Raw genomic sequence first — 17,479 nt, 5'->3', positions numbered from 1 at the left:
TTCTTGAAATTATTTTGATCAAATTGTTTGATATTTAATTATTTCACATGTTTAAATCAATTAGCATTGGGAAAGTTGGTTACTTAAGCTTTTTCAACTGCCATTTTTACAATTCTTTCAATTTTTTCCTCATTTCTAAGGATTGCAACTCTTTTAAAACTTATACTTTCACGAAGACGAGCAATATCACCATCAAAATGCTCTAATTGTATCCTTAATGGCTCTAGATGAGTATCAATTGAACTTTTCTCCTCTTTAAGTTTAGCCATGTTTCTTGAATGTTCATCAACCCAACTTCTAAGCTCAATTACAATTGCATTAATATCCTCTTGAAGGTAATCTAATATACGACCCAATGGAGTCGCCAATTGAGTTAATCGTTGAATATTTTCACGCAATTTGTTTATATCACGAGATGCCAACCTATTATGCAGTCCAGGTGTGTCAAATGGCGTCTGTTGTTTCGAATCAGCATTTGAACCTTCTAGAGCAACCTTTGTTTCAACCAATTGCTTAACCAGACTACCTTTAGATTTATCCTCTCCATTAACAGTGGAATGAGCTTGTAGCAATGCACTTGACTCGATGGAGCCAGAAATGTCATCTTTAATCTCTTGTACAACAAACATGGCATCTTCATCGTCTTCATCTTCATTACTTGAGTTACCTAAATTACCAAAGTCTTCAGTTGGCTCAACAGCATTACCAAGAACACTTTTCCTTCCAAGAGCAGTGCCTGGTCGGCGTTTTTCAGAGATTAAATTTTCAACAGGCTTAGAAGATTGTATTATATGTGATTGATCAGTTCCAGGGGAATCTTGTAATTCCCGTTTCGATACAACCTTAGGAGGAGCTGCTCTTGCAGTTGTAGGTCTTGCACTTGGCCTAGGAGATGCTCTTGGTGAATAAGACTTTTGAGTTCCAGTCGGAGGTCTGACTACCAACTGAGGAAGGCCTATCGGGGAAAAAAACAAAAATTGATTAAAGTTCAAGAATGCTACAGAGTTGACATGGATATCGTTCAAGAGGCAATCAATTGACCCAGGAAAACATTTACAGCAATAAAGTGTAAACTTTGACGGTTACACAATATTTCAATTTCAATCAAGTCTTTAGGTTTATCGTTGAATTGATTGTTGAACTCTCATTTTATACTTTAAAGTCAAGTACAACTGTAATGTATCAATGTTTACAAGCAATATCTGTAATAATTATTACTCTTATAATTGTTTTGGCATAAATTAACTGGATTGTTTCGTTTTCAAGATGATCGTACATTTTATGTTGAAAGTATAATTATTAATAAATAATAAAGCAATTTGATTCCTTTTGAAACAATCAACTGCACTTTCACTTACCTTTTTACCTCATTAAATGAGAAACAAAAAGGAGATGATTCGTGATCATTGAATCAAACAAACAAATTCAAGCTAATCAAAAGCTTACCAACAACTCATTAAAAACAATTGAAATACACCAGATTATAGTTTAGTATAAGTCATTAATTGCACTTGTACATCTAATGATGATCAGATTAACGAAGGTCTGTCAACATTATCAAGCCAATTGAATGATCAATCAAACCTCATTTCACTGGTTAGGCTTTACTCCAGTTAAAATCATCTTTTATCATCACAGTTTAATTAAAATAGATGAAAAAATTTTCGATGTGATGAAGTGAAAAATAATCAAAGTAACAATTTTCAATTGTCTACCACTTTGGTTTGATCAATGATAATCACAATCCTGACCGGAAGCTCAAGTTATTAATCACGTCTTACTAATCAAGCCTTAAGATACAATTAAATGTTCATCAGTATTGTAATTAAAATTCATTTTTCACCTCATCAGAAAGCAAACAATAGATGGACTCATCAATAATATAATCGTTGTTTCTGGTAACCAACACACCAAAAACATATCAACATGCAATAATTTTACTGTTGTTTGTATCAACAGTAAAATCCTTGACTAACCTTTTTGGTTATCATTTTGTATTCCCTCTAAGGCATCATTTTCACCTGGATCATCAGTAGAATCATCATTTTCCTGTTTACTTTCACCAGGATCATCGTTATTATCGTTCATCTTATTGTCATCTTTTATCTTTCCTTGGTTTCTATTAATGTTTTCTGACGCGCTTTTGGTTCTTCCTTTAAGATTACCATTAGGATTATCATTATCACCTCCATTAATATCCTCCATTTCATCTGACTCTTCACTAGGCTTACTTGTTCCTGGTTCATTGTTAATCTCGTTGGGTATAACTGATGATTTCACTGTAGATTGATCATGGATCTTAGAAATTTCTCCACCATTCTTATTGATTGTCGATTGTTCATTTGTAACAGTAGATGACTTCTTTCCTTTTGACCCAGATTGAGAGGTATTTGCCGTTGCTTTGACACCGGTTGGTCGTTGATTGATTGGTGGTTTGTTCACATTTTTGACAGTTGATTTGGGTGTTGAGGGCGATTCCTTTTTACCGCGTCCATAAGCGATGGCTGCTTTGGCCAATGATTGTAAAAATTGATTTGTCTTGTCAGGTTCAAGACCAGCAACAATTTTAGCTGCTTTAACGTCGACAGGTTTTTTCAGTGTTGAGCCTAAATTGTTTACATTTCAATCAAAATTAAAACAATAACATTATTTAATTGGTTTTGTTTTACTAAATTAAAATTTAATGTTGATCAATTCATGAGACAATTGATTTAACCACTCAATCAAATGTTGCTTTAAAATTTTATAATCCAAAGACAAAAGCTTTGTCTTTTAATTTTTCAAGTCACATCATTTTTGCGTGCTAAAAGTCAAAGGTTAATCTTACCAACATTGTCGATTACTTTCTGTAGAAAGTCTATTTTCCCATCTTTATCCTTTTGGATGGACGGATTAAGATCGTCTGAATCAAAGACTTCCTTCATGTAACCCGTTGAATTGATAACCTTAAGAGAAGAGAAATAAATACTAATGTAAACTGAAATGTATTCTTTATCATGAGATGTGAATGAACTGTTGAGATAGAATTAGTTGATAAAAAAATATCGCTGTTCATGAGCACTTTTGCTTTTGCCAGCGACAATTTGTAGACTCATCGGATTAGTTTCAAGGTAATTAGAGAATCGACTTACATTGATAATGATATCATGAAGAAACTTGAATGGAGGTCGTTTTAATAGCTTTTCAGTTAGCACAGGTTTTTTAATTATTTTTCCTAGAGTATCTTGAGTGTTTTTAATTATCTTGGGATCAACGTTCACCTGATTTGTGGCCATAATGGTGATTGAAAGATGGTCAAAATTAAACTATTGTTGAATTTTAAGTGATATCAGACAATATTTTGTTTTGCACATTGACTGGTTGCCATGGATTTATTCAAGTTTTGAGTTATGGTGACTCAGTTAATGACTGGTTAATTTAATTTATATTTATTCAAATTCTTTCATCTCAATTTAGTGTGAAATTAAATGACACAAGATAAAAAAGGTTTTAAGTGACAGAGATTTGGAGACAAAATTACAAATGACATTTACATTTTAAACAATCGAGAGTCCAGGGTCTTTACATTAAATAATCTGATCACTGATCCTAGTCGTAGCAAAAATTAATCGTCAAGTTCATCTGGCATTGAAATTGAAAAAAAATCGTGAATGGGATTCCAATTTTCAAGCAAAAGTATAATAAATATTATCTATGCATTATAGAAAGAGACCAAGCTGTTATATGATATGAGAATTATGATAAAATTAGCCACACTGACAGTTTACAAAGGCTTTATTCGCCGAATGGATATCCTGTGATGAAAGGTAGCCTTGTGCGAACTTTTCTTTGATATTCAATATATTCCAAACCAAAAAAGTTCACCAGAAGCATTTCTTCATCATAAATTCGTTCATGGAAAAATTTCCAACAGACGACGGTGTATACAATCACGCAAACTGGATTAGCCAAAAGAACCTAAAACCAATTGAGTGGAATAAATTTAGTAATTATGAATACTGATTTGAGACAATTCAAAAACTTACCTGAGTTCCAATAGCCCACCAAAACCATCCAACATAAGAAGGATGTCGAGACCAAGAATAAACTCCATGAGTAACTAATATATGATCTCTTGATTTTTTGGTTTGAATTGTGTGATCAAAATTGCTTCTGGCAGTTAAAATGGCTAATTTACGAAGAAAATCACCAGCTAAACACATTATTAATCCTACAAACATCACGAAAGTGCTGCTTTTAATTTGGTGAGAAAAATGAAGCTCAATGAAATACTCCCCAACAGCGGCAATCAATGCTGTATGATAAGCTACACTGTGATTCAACATGAATGATCCTATTTTAACAGATTTAGGCTTAGTTATAGCTATGACTAGGTATTCCGAAAAGTGGAATAAGCTGACCACAACCAAGAATAAAAAAAATGGAATCCAGTGAATAGGGATGAGAAAACAATATGTCAAACTGAGACCAAAAACAGATCCAAGTAATGTTGACCGCCAAATTATCTGGGAAACAAAAAAGGGAAAATAACACATTAGAAAGGGAACAATTCTTGAATTCAGTCCAAATTTTCTTACTTGGTAGTCATGATTGTAATGATGGTATCTGAAGTAGCAAAATAGCTGTACAATTAAGATGAGAGCCAGATAAAGAAGAAACCATAATTGATTGAATAGACTGTTGGTGCTTGAGATGAAACATAAAGAGAAAGCAATAGGACAAGTAACTAAAGAATAGGTAAAACTGTTTAAACTGAGTTTACCCTCAGGACAAAGGTTATGAAAAAGTTGAGATGATATCATAGTTGATTTTAACAATCGGAAATTAAGTTTAACATGTGAAACATCAAATGTATCCCAGTTTTATTATTTAGTTTAGATTGATTAACATTTTTGTAAAAACATGGAACAGGATTAGTTGTCAGCTGAGCAGAAACTGTCATGTGATACCGGTCACAGAGAAAAATAATTTAAGTTATTTCATATTTAGTTGAGATATTTGAGCAAGGATGAGATTAATCAAACTGAGTAGTACGTTGTATGGAATATTGACATAAATTATAATAATGAGTAAATCACTTACAGTGGAGTACCAGATACTGTCAGTAACTGGAAATAGCTTATATGCACAGCAAGTCTATTAATCGAGCTAAAATTTAAAATTAATTACAATGATTAATAAAATTAAAGTCAGTTGCTGGAAAAGTCTAACAAATTAATGTCATTGTGCTGAGGATCGTTAGTTGAGTTGAATTTGTAAGAAATATTCAACTTTTTTGATAATTTCTTTATAATTTCAATTAAAACTTTCCTTATAGGGAATGTAAACAAAGGGTTTGAGGGGCTATTGAATAATCTACTGACATTATCTGGTACTGACACTATCTGGTACTCCACTGTATTAGGTTGTATTGCTTATTTTAAATAATAATTGATGAACGGGAATAGGTTAATATCCTTTTAGCTAGTTACTGTAAGAGTTTAAGCTATTATATTCGCTAGGAAATAACAATCAAAGAGTTTTGTTGTCTTGATATTAAAATTATATTAAAATCTATAAAAATTACTTGAATTAAGATGAATTATTGTTAAGTTGCTAATAACTGAATTAAATCTCGCGTCAACTTTTTATCGATAATCGAAATATTGCCATCGATTTATCGATCATATGTTTGATTGACCTCAGTTTGTCTTGTATTCAGATTTGTTATTCAGATTATTTTGAGATTCAATTTGTTGTTTTGTCCTCTATTTAATTAATTCTGTGTCTATTATTTGTTCGATTAAAATGATTGCTTCCAGGGTGTTTTCTACTCTTCTGAAACACAATCCTAATGCAGCTCGTATGATGCTGAGACAAAGTCACAGTGGAAAAGTGGTTACTAGGAACATCTATCCTCGAGCTGGGCCTAATCCTTTTGGTGAACCAGAATGGTTTTTCAATCCAGTTCACAAAATAATGAAAAAAGTTATGTTTGCTGCTTGCGTCTGGGTCGTTATTGATGTAAGGTACTTTGGACAGTTTCGAGCCAATGGTACCCCTTTCACCATCCAATTGGTCAATACCTTGTTTCCCAGTGTACCAAAACGGTACGAACACCATCATGAGGCTGCCCATCATTAGAGAAATAAGTTGAAAGAGACAAAATAACAAAATAAATATACAAGTAAATTCAACAAATCTGTTGTATCCTCTATATAATTACATAAGTAAAGTTTGATTTGTAGCAGTTATATTCCAACGCATATTATTTCATTCATTAATTGCTTGAACAACCTTTAGTTGAACCGGTCAAGCTATTTTTCGTGTTTTACCTTAATTTTATATGAAACTATGCTTATCAGTTATTTCATTTCAAATTGAGTGTTTTTCTTGTTGCTTATTTTTTACTGTAAGAAAAATGCTCATTTTTTGCGATTTATCTTTTGCTCGAGGTTCTAAGGTTTGTTACTTAAAATATGTTGGAAAATAGTGCGCTGGAGTTGCCCAGAGTCTGATCAATACAGTTTTCATTGATCGTTTTACCATTTGATAAAATACCAGATGAAATACAGTGGCAAGTCCAACATTAAATTTTGATATTGTTCGAGAATTATTTCGGTGCCAAAGGCGAACAAATCATTGCTACTATGATACTCGATTAACTGCTCTTGGTCCTCCTCAATATCTCCCATTACCAATATGGATCAATCAGATTCTGAAGAGATTCGTAGAGTAGTATATGTTGGTAACTTGGATTCATCTACTACTGCTGAACAACTTTTAACGTTTTTCAATCGACTTGGAGAAGTGAAGTATGTTCGAATGGCTGATGATGAAGAACAATCAACTAGATTTGCTTTTGTTGAGTTCACCGAACAATCATCAGTGGCCAATGCTTTACAGTACAATGGTGTTATACTCGGAGGTAGAGCACTTGAAATTAACCATACAAACAGTGCCATAGTAAAACAACAGGCTAAAAGCGATGAAGGTGCTCAGAAGGAAATTGAAGAAGCCATGGAGCCAACTTACAATGATGAATCAGAAAAAATGGATTCGGACGAGAAGAAACCTGAAACAAAGGACAGATCCAGGTCACGCTCTGGCTCGAAATCCAAGACAAGAGATAACATTATATTTTGTGTCTTAATTTAATCGTAAATGAATTATCCATTTCAGTGTTTCATTCCATACTGAATGTTCTTAATGTAATCTTGTGTATGTTTCAAAGTATCTCATTTTTTTATCTGCTTGTGCATTTTTTGGTATTTTACTTAAAATGTATGTTGAATCTAATGCAGTTTTTATCGATACTCGTCTTTACCGAGATTTGTTTGGAGCTATGTTTGCCATTTTGATCTGAATATAACTTTGTAAAAAAATTGATCTGATTGTCATTTGTGAAATAATTAAATGATGAAATAATGTTTAATAAATTTATATCATAATATTCCAATATTAATATTTAACTTTTATCCAGCTCTTTATCAGTTGGAGTTTGTTTTCGTTTCTTAATTAACTCCAGATCCCATTTATTTCTAGCTATAGAGAGTATAATGGAATTAATCACAGGATAACTGAATAACAACCCTGAACACAAGTAAACAAGACCTGGTTTGGAATCTATTGTTGCTTGAAAAATTTTCGTGTAAAACAATGAAGACAATGTCGGAACCAAACCTCCAATAATCCCTGTAACGGCATAAACTCGACCAACTTCAGTAGGTTCAATCATCCGGGAAATGATGACTCTATCAAGAACAAGTGAAACACCAGCAAAAATACCAATAACGGAGAGGAAATAAACGATTGGATCATAGACGATTCCTCTGATCATAAAATTGAACATCATTGAAGCATAACTGATTGCAGAGACTGTACTATCATGAAACTTCAACCAATGTATGAATAAAGGAGGACCCGAAAGAGCACCTAAAGCAAGCCACAAGATCGGAAATGATCCATAATAACCAATTTTTTCTGCATTAAAATGGTAGACTCTTTGGGCAAATTGATATGAAATCGCTTGTTCACCAACGTAGGCCATATTGGATACATAGCCTGCAATTATCGATGTAAAAAGATACCAATGAGCGTTATTGGGTTTCTTTTTGAAAATACAACGAGCTGCATCCAAATAGTTATTGGGATTGATTAGATCACAGACTACTTGAGCCAAAGATTTCTTTTTCTCATTCTTAACTTCATCTGAACTTGGTTCATCTGATTTCGCATTTTTATCAACACTTTCAGCAGAATCATATATCATTATAATAGCCCAAACTGCCGCAATGAGTCCACATATAGATGAGACAATATATACTCCAATGTAGTTACGGAGTTGATTTGGAAACCAAGGTTTGGATTCGAGTATACGGCCTCCAAAAATGCTGCAGATGGGTAAAGCTATTTGAAAAACACAATAAAATTGCTAATTGAATTTTAAATAACCTTTACAAATTAATTTCGACTTACATGCAAATACACATATCTCGAGTACCGTGAATCTTAGAGCTCTATATTCAGCCGGAGTTTTTCTGGTGGCATAAGTGTAAGTTCCTAATGAAATGGTAGTTAAACTTCCAGTCAAAACGGGAACCAAATACGTGTAAATTAGTGAGTAGGAATCTGTAATTAAATGTATATTATTAAGTGATATTCTTTACCAACGATGGTTAATCCAAAGCAAATATTCTTACCCAATTGAAAATGAAAACATTGGTAGATGGTGAACACATTCTGACTGATAATTGAGAAAATTGAAGTAGCCAGAAGGTACCGTAAATGTCCTGGATATGTGTCCAGCCAATGTCCCAGAATGACTGATATGAATATTGATGGTAAAGTTGTCAGTATATTTAAATACAGTTTCAGTGATGTCGTTTCTTTTAAAACTTGATTTCGTATAAAATCATAGCCTGGTTCAGATTTTTCCAAGTTTAAACACACGGTTTCATTGACGGAAAATTTGTTGGTACATATTTTATCTTGGACAAGTTGGTTGAATGCGATACTGGGTAATGAAACAAGAATATTGGCAAGAAGAAAGAATACGTCGATTCGAAGAAGTTTAATTAGTCCAAGTAGCTCTTTTACTGTAAATTTGGACATTTTCACAATGTTTTTAGTTTGAAATGAGAGTAAACAATTGAGTGATCAACTTGATCAAATCACCATATTTATATATGACAAAACAAATCATGAACAATGAAACCACCACAGAGTCTGGATCAGTCTTATTTAGTTCAATGACAAGATTAGAATTATCGTCGGATTAATGGGATTACATCAAATTTTGTTCAGATTGTCGGTGAATACAAGACGTCGCGAAGACTAAAACAGCCCATTATTGATATTGAATTATTTGTTTTCCTAAATTTATTTATCTACTTAATCTAACCATGAAATATTGTTTCATTTCCACGAATTTATAGCTTTTCTTAAAAAATCAGTGCTTCCATTCCAACTTTTGTAAAGTTCTCATTATCGTCATGATAAAAAATATTTTCTTATTCAATAATCTTAACTGGAATTAGCTTATTGCAAATAAAATTTCCTGGAGATGTGTGAAAGTGACTGAATTAAGTACAGACAGATTTGCATATTGACGCTCTCTTCTCGCTAATTGTTTTAACGTGATTCCTCGGCCATTAATATGAAGATTATTTCGAGTCAGTGTGTTGAGAACTGAAGATTTGTCAAATGCTTGAAGATGTTTTCAGAGTTAATCGAATCTCAAGCAAATGAATGATACATATTAAATAGTATTAGGTAACATGAATCGGATTAAATGGAATCTGGTTCATACTGCAAAAACACAGTTACAGTAACACAATTATCACATTTATACACTTTATACAAATGAACAAAAACGGGTGAAATCGATTTCGATTCGATTTCTTGCAAATTTAGATTCTGTATTTTGTAGAAACATAGAAATTAGATCCGTTAGTGCGAGCAAAATATTTCTCTGATCAATAGTTTCCGAGAAAACCGAGTGCAAAGTTGAAACTTGAATTGCTTTTTGTGCCCTTATGGAAGCTCATATTTTATGGTACTCATTTCAATGCTGTAAATTTTTGTAATTAATCAGAAAATGAAATTATTTTGAGAAACAAAGTTTTCCGTTTCTGCATAATGGACTAAGTTCGATTCTCAGTTAAACATGTCGCATTCTGTGACCGTAAGAATCAGATAGCTGAAACTTAGTATTTGACGACGAAAATTAATGCTACACATCAAGATTCCAATCATTTTCTCAATTTCCCTACAGTTCTCTTGATATTGGCCATTGGCCTTAAAACTTTGAGACTCAATATTTCGATAATGGCATCACCTACAATCATTTTACTTTTACCAATTTAGTTACCTAGTAATAAAAATTCAATGCTATTCAATAATTTTCCACTAGTGCATTTGGGTCATGATATTTAGGTTCCAGTTGCACAACGACAACTTATTAAACAAAACAAACTCATTTAAAACCATTTCTTGGTAAACAAAGCAATTTTCTGGTTAAAGTTGCCTTTTCTGGCAAAATGATATGCAAATATTATTGTCAAAGGCTCGAAAATTTGATTTAAGAGTTGAGAATCAGTGGGTTTGTAGGGACATCAAAGCTGAGTCCTTTAATACTATTAAATCATTGATCCGATGAACGGTTTACTAGAAAATCGAGGTTGAAGTTGAAACTTTGATCGTCTTTTGTACAATTATGGAAGCAAATTAATTCACGAAACTAATTTTACTGATGTTAACTTCGATGGCCAACCAGAAGATGTACTTAGTTTGCGAAATAAAGTTTCCTGTTTTCTGTAAAACAGATCATTTCGATTTTAAGTTAAACCTGTCGCATTCGCTGACCGAAAGATTTAGAAAGATGAAACTTAGTATTTGTCGACGAAAATTGATGCTACACTTTGACATTCAAACGATTTTTAAAATTTCTCTACAGTTCTCTTGATATTGGCCATTGGCCTTAAAACTTTGAACCTCAATATTTCGAGAATGGCATCACTTACAATAACCATTCCTTCACCAATTTAATTCCCTACTAATTCAATTCAAAAATTTTCTATTAGAGCATTTGAGTCATGATTCTTGGGTTGTAAATTGACGAGTAATAACTTATTTAACAAAACAAGCTCATCTCAACCCAAGTCTTGGTAAATACAATGTACAGCAATTTGCTGGTTAAACTTGCAAATGAAATGCAAAAAAGCACAACAAAAGATCGAACATTTGTTTTAAGAGTTGTGACTCTGTGGATTTGTAGGGACATAAAAGCTGAGTCTGTTGGTACTTATAAATACTTTATCCGATGGACAGCTTTCGATAAAATCTAAGTCAAAATTGTAACTTCGATCGCGTTTTGTTTAGCTATGGAAGCAAATTTTTTCACGAAACTTATTTGAAAGGTGTAACTAATTATGACAAACCAGAAAATGGTCTTATTTTGAGAAATAACATTTTGTGTTTCTGTAAAACAGATCGAATTCGATTTTCAGTTAGACCGATCTTTTTCTGTTATCATAAGAGTTAGCGAGCTGAAACTTATTATTTGTCTATCGAAATTGCTGCTTTACATAATGGATTGAATACTTTTTGCAATTGTACAACAGTTTTTCTTATTTTGGCCATTGGCCTTAAAACTTTGAGACTCAATATTTCGGAAATGATATCACTTTCAATCATCATTCTTTCACTAAACATCAGATGTAATTATGGCCTATCACAGTATATTCGATAGTAGAATGAGTACCGAAAAAATCTGAGCTAATTCATTATATAATCAAGATCCTTTTAAGTTTTGTGTTTGGCAACCATTTAATTTTACAAATAAAGTCTCAAATCTAAAGTCAATAGCAATCCAATGTTATAATTTTTTTGTAGCATATAATCTTGAGATATGGAAGTGGCGAGTTATTTGTGAATATTGAAATGACGATTCCCATGTTTAAATTTTAACTTTTATCCATCTCTTTATCAGTTGGAGTTTGTTTTCGTTTCTTAATTAACTCCAGATCCCATTTATTTCTAGCTATAGAGAGTATAATGGAATTAATCACAGGATAACCGAATAACAACCCTGAACACAAGTAAACAAGACCTGGATTGGAATCTATTGTTGCTTGAAAAATTTTCGTATAAAACAATGAAGATACAGTCGGAACTAAACCTCCAATAATCCCTGTAACGGCGTAAACTCGACCAATTTCAGTAGGTTCAATCATCCGGGAAAGGATGACTCGATCAAGAACAAGAGAAACACCGGCAAAAATACCAATAATGGTGAGGAAATAAACGATTGGATCATAGACGATTCCTTTGATCATAAAATTAAACATCATTGAAGCATAACTAATTGCAGAGACTGTACTATCATGAAACTTCAACCAATGTATGAATAAAGGAGGACCCAAAAGAGCACCTATAGCAAGAAACAAGATCGGAAATGAACCATAATAACCAATTTTTTCTGCATTAAAATGGTAGACTCTTTGGGCGAATTGATATGAAATCGCTTGTTCACCAACGTAGGCCATACTGGATACATAGCCTGCAATTATTGATGAAAAAAGAAACCAATGAGCGTTATTGGGTTTCCTTTTGAAAATACAACGAGCTGCATCCAAATAGTTATTGGGATTGATTAGATCACAGACTACTTGAGCCAAAGATTTCTTTTTCTCATTTTTAACTTCATCTGAACCTGGTTCATCTGATTTCACATTTTCATTAACACTTTCAGCAGAATCATATATCATTACAATAGCCCAAACTGCCGCAATGAGTCCACATATAGATGAGACAATATATACTCCAATGTAGTTACGGAGTTGATTTGGAAACCAAGGTTTGGATTCGAGTATACGGCCTCCAAAAATGCTTGATATGGGCAAAGCTATTTGAAAAACAAAATAAAATTGTATAAATTGAATTTTAGGACAACCTTTATTAAATTAACTTTGACTTACATGCAAATAAACATATCTCGAGTACCGTGAATCTCAGAGCTCTATATTTAGCTGGAGTTTTTCTGGTGGCATAAGTGTAGGTTCCTAATTGAATGATAGTTCCACTTCCAGTCAAAACGGGAACCAAATATGTGTAAATTAGTGAATAGGAATCTGTAATTAAATTTACATATGTTTATATTATTAAAGGATATTATTATTATTATTATCAAAGATGGTTTATCCAAAGCAACTATTCTTACCCAATTGAAAATGAAAACATTGATAGATGGTGAACACATTCTGACAGATGATTGAGAAAACTGAACTAGCAAGAAGGTACCGTAAATGTCCTGGATATGTGTCCAGCCAATGTCCCAGAATGACTGATATGAATATTGATGGTAAAGTTGTCAGTATATTTAAATACAGTTTCAGTGATGTCGTTTCTTTTAAAACTTGATTTCGTATAAAATCATAGCCTGGTTCAGATTTTTCCAAGTTTAAACAGACGGTTTCATTGACGGAAAATTTGTTGATACATATTTTATCTTGGACAAGTTGGTTGAATGCGATACTGGGTAATGAAACAAGAATATTGGCAAGAAGAAAGAATACGTCGATTCGAAGAAGTTTAATTAGTCCAAGTAGCTCTTTTACTGTAAATTTGGACATTTTCACAATGTTTTTAGTTTGAAATGAGAGTAAACAATTGAGTGATCAACTTGATCAAATCACCATATTTATATATGACAAAACAAATCATGAACAATGAAACCACCACAGAGTCTGGATCAGTCTTATTTAGTTCAATGACAAGATTAGAATTATCGTCGGATTAATGGGATTACATCAAATTTTGTTCAGATTGTCGATGAAAACAAGACGTCTCGAAGACTAAAACAGCCCATTATTGATATTGAATTATTTATTTTCCTAAATTTGTTCATCTACTTAATTTAAGCATGAAATATTGTTTCATTTCCAGGAATTTTGAATTATTTCTTAAAAAATCAGTGCTTTCATTCCAACTTTTGTAAAGCTTTTATTATCGTCATGATAAAAAATACTTTCTTATTCAATAATCTTAACTGGAATTAGCTTATTGCAAATAAAATTTCCTGATTTGTGAGAGACTGAATCGAGTGCAGACAAACTTGTATATTAACGTTATCTTCTCGCTAATTGCTTTAACGCGATTATCGGCCATTACTATGAAGATTATGTCGAGTCAGTGTGTTGAGTACTAAAGATTTGTCAAATGATTTGACGATGTTTTCAGAATTCATCGAATCTCAAGCAAATAAAATGATACAATTTAAATAGTATTAGATAACATGAATCGGATTAAATGGAATCTGGTTGTTACTGCAAAGACAAAGTTACAGTAACACAATTATCACATTTATACACTTTACACAAATGGGCAAAAACGGGTGAAACGATTTCTTTCAAATTTAGACTCTGTATTTTTGTAGAAACTAGATCCATTAGTGCGATCAAAATATTTTTCTGATCAATAGTTTCCGAGAAAACCGAGTCCAAAGTTGAAACTTCGATTGCATTTTGCACAATTATGGAAGCAGATTTTTTCGTGGTACTCATTTCAATGCTGTAAATTTAGGTAATTAGTCAGAAAATGAAATTATTTTGAGAAACAAAGTTTTCCGTCTCTGCATAATGGACTAAGTTCGATTTTCAGTTGAACATGTCGCATCCTGTGACCGTAAGAGTTGGGTAGCTAAAACTTAGTATTTGTCGACGAAAATTGATGCTATACATCAACATTTCAACAACTTTCTCAATTTCTCTACAGTTCACTTGATTTTGACGATGGGACTTAAAACTTTCTGCCTCGATATTTCGAGAATGGCATCACCTACAATAATTATTCTTTTATCAATTTAGTTACCTAGTACTAAATAATTCAATGTTATTCAATAATTTTCCATTAGTGCATTTGGGTCATGATATCTGGGTTCCAAATGCACAACGACAACTTATTAAACAAAACAAACTCATTTAAAACCATTTCTTGGTAAATAAAGCATTTTTCTGGTTGAACTTGCAAATGCAATGCAAAAAAGGACTACCAAAGGCTCGAAAATTTGAGTTAAGAGATGAGACTCAGTGGGTTTGTAGGGAGATCAAAGACGAGTCCTTTGGTACTATTAAATAATTGATCCGATGAACAGTTTACTAGAAAATCGAGGTCAAAGTTTAAACTTTGATCGTCTTTTGTACAATTATGGAAGCAAATTAATTCACGAAACTAATTTTACTGAGGTTGACTTTGATGGTCAAACAGAAGATGCACTTAGTTTGCGAAATAAAGTTTCCTGTTTTCTGTAAAGCAGATCATTTCGATTTTAAGTTAAACCTGTCGCATTTTGTGACCGAAAGATTTTGAAATATGAAACTTATTGTTCTTCGATAAAAATTGATGCTACACTTTGACATTAAAACGATTTTTTCAATTTCTCTACAGTTTCCTTGATTTTGGCCATTGGCCTTAAAACTTTGAGACTCAATATTTCGTGAATGGCATCGCATAGAATCATTATTCTTCCTCCAATCAATAGATTTTATCATGGGCTATTACTGTATAAATTTTAAATGCTACAAAAAAGTTATAACATTGATTGCTATTGATGTTAGATTTGAGACTTTATTCGTAAAGTTGAATGTTTTCATAAACCCAAATTGACATAAATGAGCAGAAACGGGTGAAAAGCAATTTTGTTACATCAGTTGATCTGTATGAACATAGAAACTGAGTCAATTTGTTCGATTAAAAATTTTTTCCGATCAATAGTTTTCGAGTAAAGCGCGTTCGAAGTTGTAACTTCGATCGCCTTTTATGCAACTATGGAAGCATATTTTTTCATAAAACTTCATTACGCTCATGTAACTTTTGATTTCCATCCAGTAAATGCATCTATTCACAGAAATAACTTTTTCCGTTTTCTGTAAAACAGATCATTTCGATTTTAAGTTAAACCTGTCGCATTCGCTGACCGAAAGATTTAGAAAGATGAAACTTAGTATTTGTCGACGAAAATTGATGCTATACATCAACATTCAAACGATTTTTAAAATTTCTCTACAGTTTCCTTGATTCTGGCCATTGGCCTTAAAACTTTGAACCTAAATATTTCGAGAATAGCATCACTTACAATAACCATTCCTCAGCCAATTTAATTCCCTACTAATAAATAACTCAATCCAATTCAATAACTTTCTATTAGAGCATTTGCGTCATGATTCTTGAGTTGTAAATTGACGTGCAATAACTTATTGAACAAAACAAGCTCATCTCAACCCAAGTCTTGGTAAATAAAGCAATTTTCTGGTTCAACTTGCAAATGAAATGCAAAAACTACTGGCAAAAGCTCGAACATTTGTTTTAAGAGCTGAGACTCTGTGGATTTGTAGGGACATAAAAGCTGAGTCTGTTGGTACTATTAAATACTTAATCCGATGTACAGTTTTCGAGAAAATCGAGGTAAAAATTGAAACTTCGAACGTCTTTTTTGCAACTATTGAGCTAGATTTTTTCATGAAACTTATTTGAAAGGTGTAACTAATTATGACAAACCAGAAAATGGTCTTATTTTGAGAAATAGCATTTTGTGTTTCTGTAAAACAGATCGAATTCGATTTTCAGTTAAACCGATCACTTTCTGTGACCGTAATAGTTAGCGCGCTGAAACTTATTATTTGTCTATCGAAATTGTTGCTTCACATCATGGATTGAATACTTTTTGCAATTGTACAACAGTTTTTTTTATTTTGGCCATTGGCTTTAAAACTTTGAGACTCAATATTTAGGGATGAAATCACTTTCAATCATCATTCTTTCACTAAACATCAGATGTAATTATGGGCTGTAACAGTATATGCGATAACAGAATGAGTACCGAATAAAATCTGAGCTAATTCACAATATATAATGAAGATTCTTCTAAGTTTTGTGTTTGGTAACCATTCAACTTTACGAATAAAGTCTGAAATCTAAAATCAATAGCAATCCAATGTTATAACTTTTTTGTAGCATTTAAAATTTATACAGTAATAGCCCATGATAAAATCTATTGATTGGAGGAAGAATAATGATTCTATGCGATGCCATTCACGAAATATTGAGTCTCAAATTTTTAAGGCCAATGGCCAAAATCAAGAGAACTGTAAAGAAATTGAGAAAATTGTTCAATCCATGATGTTTGCTATTAGTTTTATCGACAAATACTAATTTTCATGTTTCTAATTGATATAGCCACGAAATGCGACAGGTTTAACTTAAAATCGAAATTATCTGCTTTACAGAAAACAGAAAACTTTATTTCGTAAAATAAGTACCTCTTCTGGTTGGCCATCAAAGTTAACCTCAGTAAAATTAGTTTCGTGAAAAAATTTGCTTCCATAATTGTACAAAAGACGATCAAAGTCTCAACTTTGAACTCCATTTTGGCGAAAACAATTGATCATAGAAATTTTCAAATAGCAAAAATGGACTAATCTCTTGTGTCCCTAGAAACTAA

At 32.4% G+C, this 17,479-nt stretch overlaps 4 protein-coding genes across 5 annotated transcripts; all 4 read right to left on the bottom strand.

Moving 5' to 3' along the window:
- Positions 1 to 9: 9 nt before the first annotated feature.
- LOC107363984 (intraflagellar transport protein 54-like) lies at positions 10 to 3,285 on the bottom strand. The gene is made up of 4 exons (XM_015931263.3): positions 3,132 to 3,285; positions 2,828 to 2,945; positions 1,977 to 2,606; positions 10 to 955 (listed from the first exon to the last, which is right to left on the bottom strand). The coding sequence occupies exons 1-4, from the start codon at positions 3,273 to 3,275 to the stop codon at positions 84 to 86; spliced, it is 1,764 nt and encodes a 587-aa protein (XP_015786749.2). The 5' UTR covers positions 3,276 to 3,285; the 3' UTR covers positions 10 to 83.
- Positions 3,286 to 3,405: 120 nt separating this feature from the next.
- Positions 3,406 to 4,905, bottom strand: Icmt (isoprenylcysteine carboxylmethyltransferase ste14). 2 transcript variants are annotated; one of them, XM_089269388.1, is made up of 4 exons: positions 4,578 to 4,905; positions 4,026 to 4,505; positions 3,761 to 3,957; positions 3,406 to 3,691 (listed from the first exon to the last, which is right to left on the bottom strand). In XM_089269388.1, exons 1-3 carry the CDS (start codon positions 4,800 to 4,802, stop codon positions 3,775 to 3,777), a joined length of 888 nt encoding a protein of 295 aa, XP_089125514.1. In that variant the 5' UTR covers positions 4,803 to 4,905; the 3' UTR covers positions 3,406 to 3,691; positions 3,761 to 3,774. The 2 variants fall into 2 exon arrangements, with proteins under 2 accessions (XP_089125514.1, XP_015786755.2); XM_015931269.3 differs by having other exon boundaries at positions 3,406 to 3,957.
- Positions 4,906 to 5,685: 780 nt separating this feature from the next.
- Positions 5,686 to 9,186, bottom strand: LOC149093466 (putative peptidoglycan muropeptide transporter SLC46). Its single transcript, XM_015931266.3, has 3 exons — positions 8,682 to 9,186; positions 8,458 to 8,610; positions 5,686 to 8,388 (listed from the first exon to the last, which is right to left on the bottom strand). Exons 1-3 carry the CDS (start codon positions 9,091 to 9,093, stop codon positions 7,448 to 7,450), a joined length of 1,506 nt encoding a protein of 501 aa, XP_015786752.2. The 5' UTR covers positions 9,094 to 9,186; the 3' UTR covers positions 5,686 to 7,447.
- Positions 9,187 to 11,789: 2,603 nt separating this feature from the next.
- LOC107363987 (putative peptidoglycan muropeptide transporter SLC46) lies at positions 11,790 to 13,741 on the bottom strand. The gene is made up of 3 exons (XM_015931265.3): positions 13,202 to 13,741; positions 12,960 to 13,112; positions 11,790 to 12,886 (listed from the first exon to the last, which is right to left on the bottom strand). The coding sequence occupies exons 1-3, from the start codon at positions 13,611 to 13,613 to the stop codon at positions 11,946 to 11,948; spliced, it is 1,506 nt and encodes a 501-aa protein (XP_015786751.2). The 5' UTR covers positions 13,614 to 13,741; the 3' UTR covers positions 11,790 to 11,945.
- Between the last annotated feature and the right edge of the window lie 3,738 nt (positions 13,742 to 17,479).

The sequence above is a fragment of the Tetranychus urticae genome, chromosome 3, assembly GCF_039701765.1.
Source record: "Tetranychus urticae isolate SD_2017Ah chromosome 3, NJAU_TeUrti_SD_1.0, whole genome shotgun sequence".
Lineage (NCBI taxonomy): Eukaryota > Metazoa > Arthropoda > Arachnida > Trombidiformes > Tetranychidae > Tetranychus > Tetranychus urticae.
Note: the sequence above shows the minus strand (reverse complement) of the source record. Positions and strands in the feature narration are given on the sequence as shown.

Bases quoted from the DNA above. Each gene is read 5' to 3' on its own strand.
- LOC107363984 (XM_015931263.3), bottom strand. From the start codon at position 3,275: ATGGCCACAAATCAGGTGAACGTTGATCCCAAGATAATTAAAAACACT. The intron at 2,946-3,131 runs GTAAGTCGATTC...TCTTCTCTTAAG, and splicing joins TTCATGATATCATTATCAAT to GTTATCAATTCAACGGGTTA. The intron at 2,607-2,827 runs GTAAGATTAACC...TAAACAATTTAG, and splicing joins GAAAGTAATCGACAATGTTG to GCTCAACACTGAAAAAACCT.
- Icmt (XM_015931269.3), bottom strand. From the start codon at position 4,802: ATGATATCATCTCAACTTTTTCATAACCTTTGTCCTGAGGGTAAACTC. The intron at 4,506-4,577 runs GTAAGAAAATTT...TTTGTTTCCCAG, and splicing joins ATTACAATCATGACTACCAA to ATAATTTGGCGGTCAACATT. The intron at 3,958-4,025 runs GTAAGTTTTTGA...AATTGGTTTTAG, and splicing joins GGTGGGCTATTGGAACTCAG to GTTCTTTTGGCTAATCCAGT.
- LOC149093466 (XM_015931266.3), bottom strand. From the start codon at position 9,093: ATGTCCAAATTTACAGTAAAAGAGCTACTTGGACTAATTAAACTTCTT. The intron at 8,611-8,681 runs GTAAGAATATTT...ATTTAATTACAG, and splicing joins ATGTTTTCATTTTCAATTGG to ATTCCTACTCACTAATTTAC. The intron at 8,389-8,457 runs GTAAGTCGAAAT...TTTTTCAAATAG, and splicing joins CGAGATATGTGTATTTGCAT to CTTTACCCATCTGCAGCATT.
- LOC107363987 (XM_015931265.3), bottom strand. From the start codon at position 13,613: ATGTCCAAATTTACAGTAAAAGAGCTACTTGGACTAATTAAACTTCTT. The intron at 13,113-13,201 runs GTAAGAATAGTT...ATTTAATTACAG, and splicing joins ATGTTTTCATTTTCAATTGG to ATTCCTATTCACTAATTTAC. The intron at 12,887-12,959 runs GTAAGTCAAAGT...TTTTTCAAATAG, and splicing joins CGAGATATGTTTATTTGCAT to CTTTGCCCATATCAAGCATT.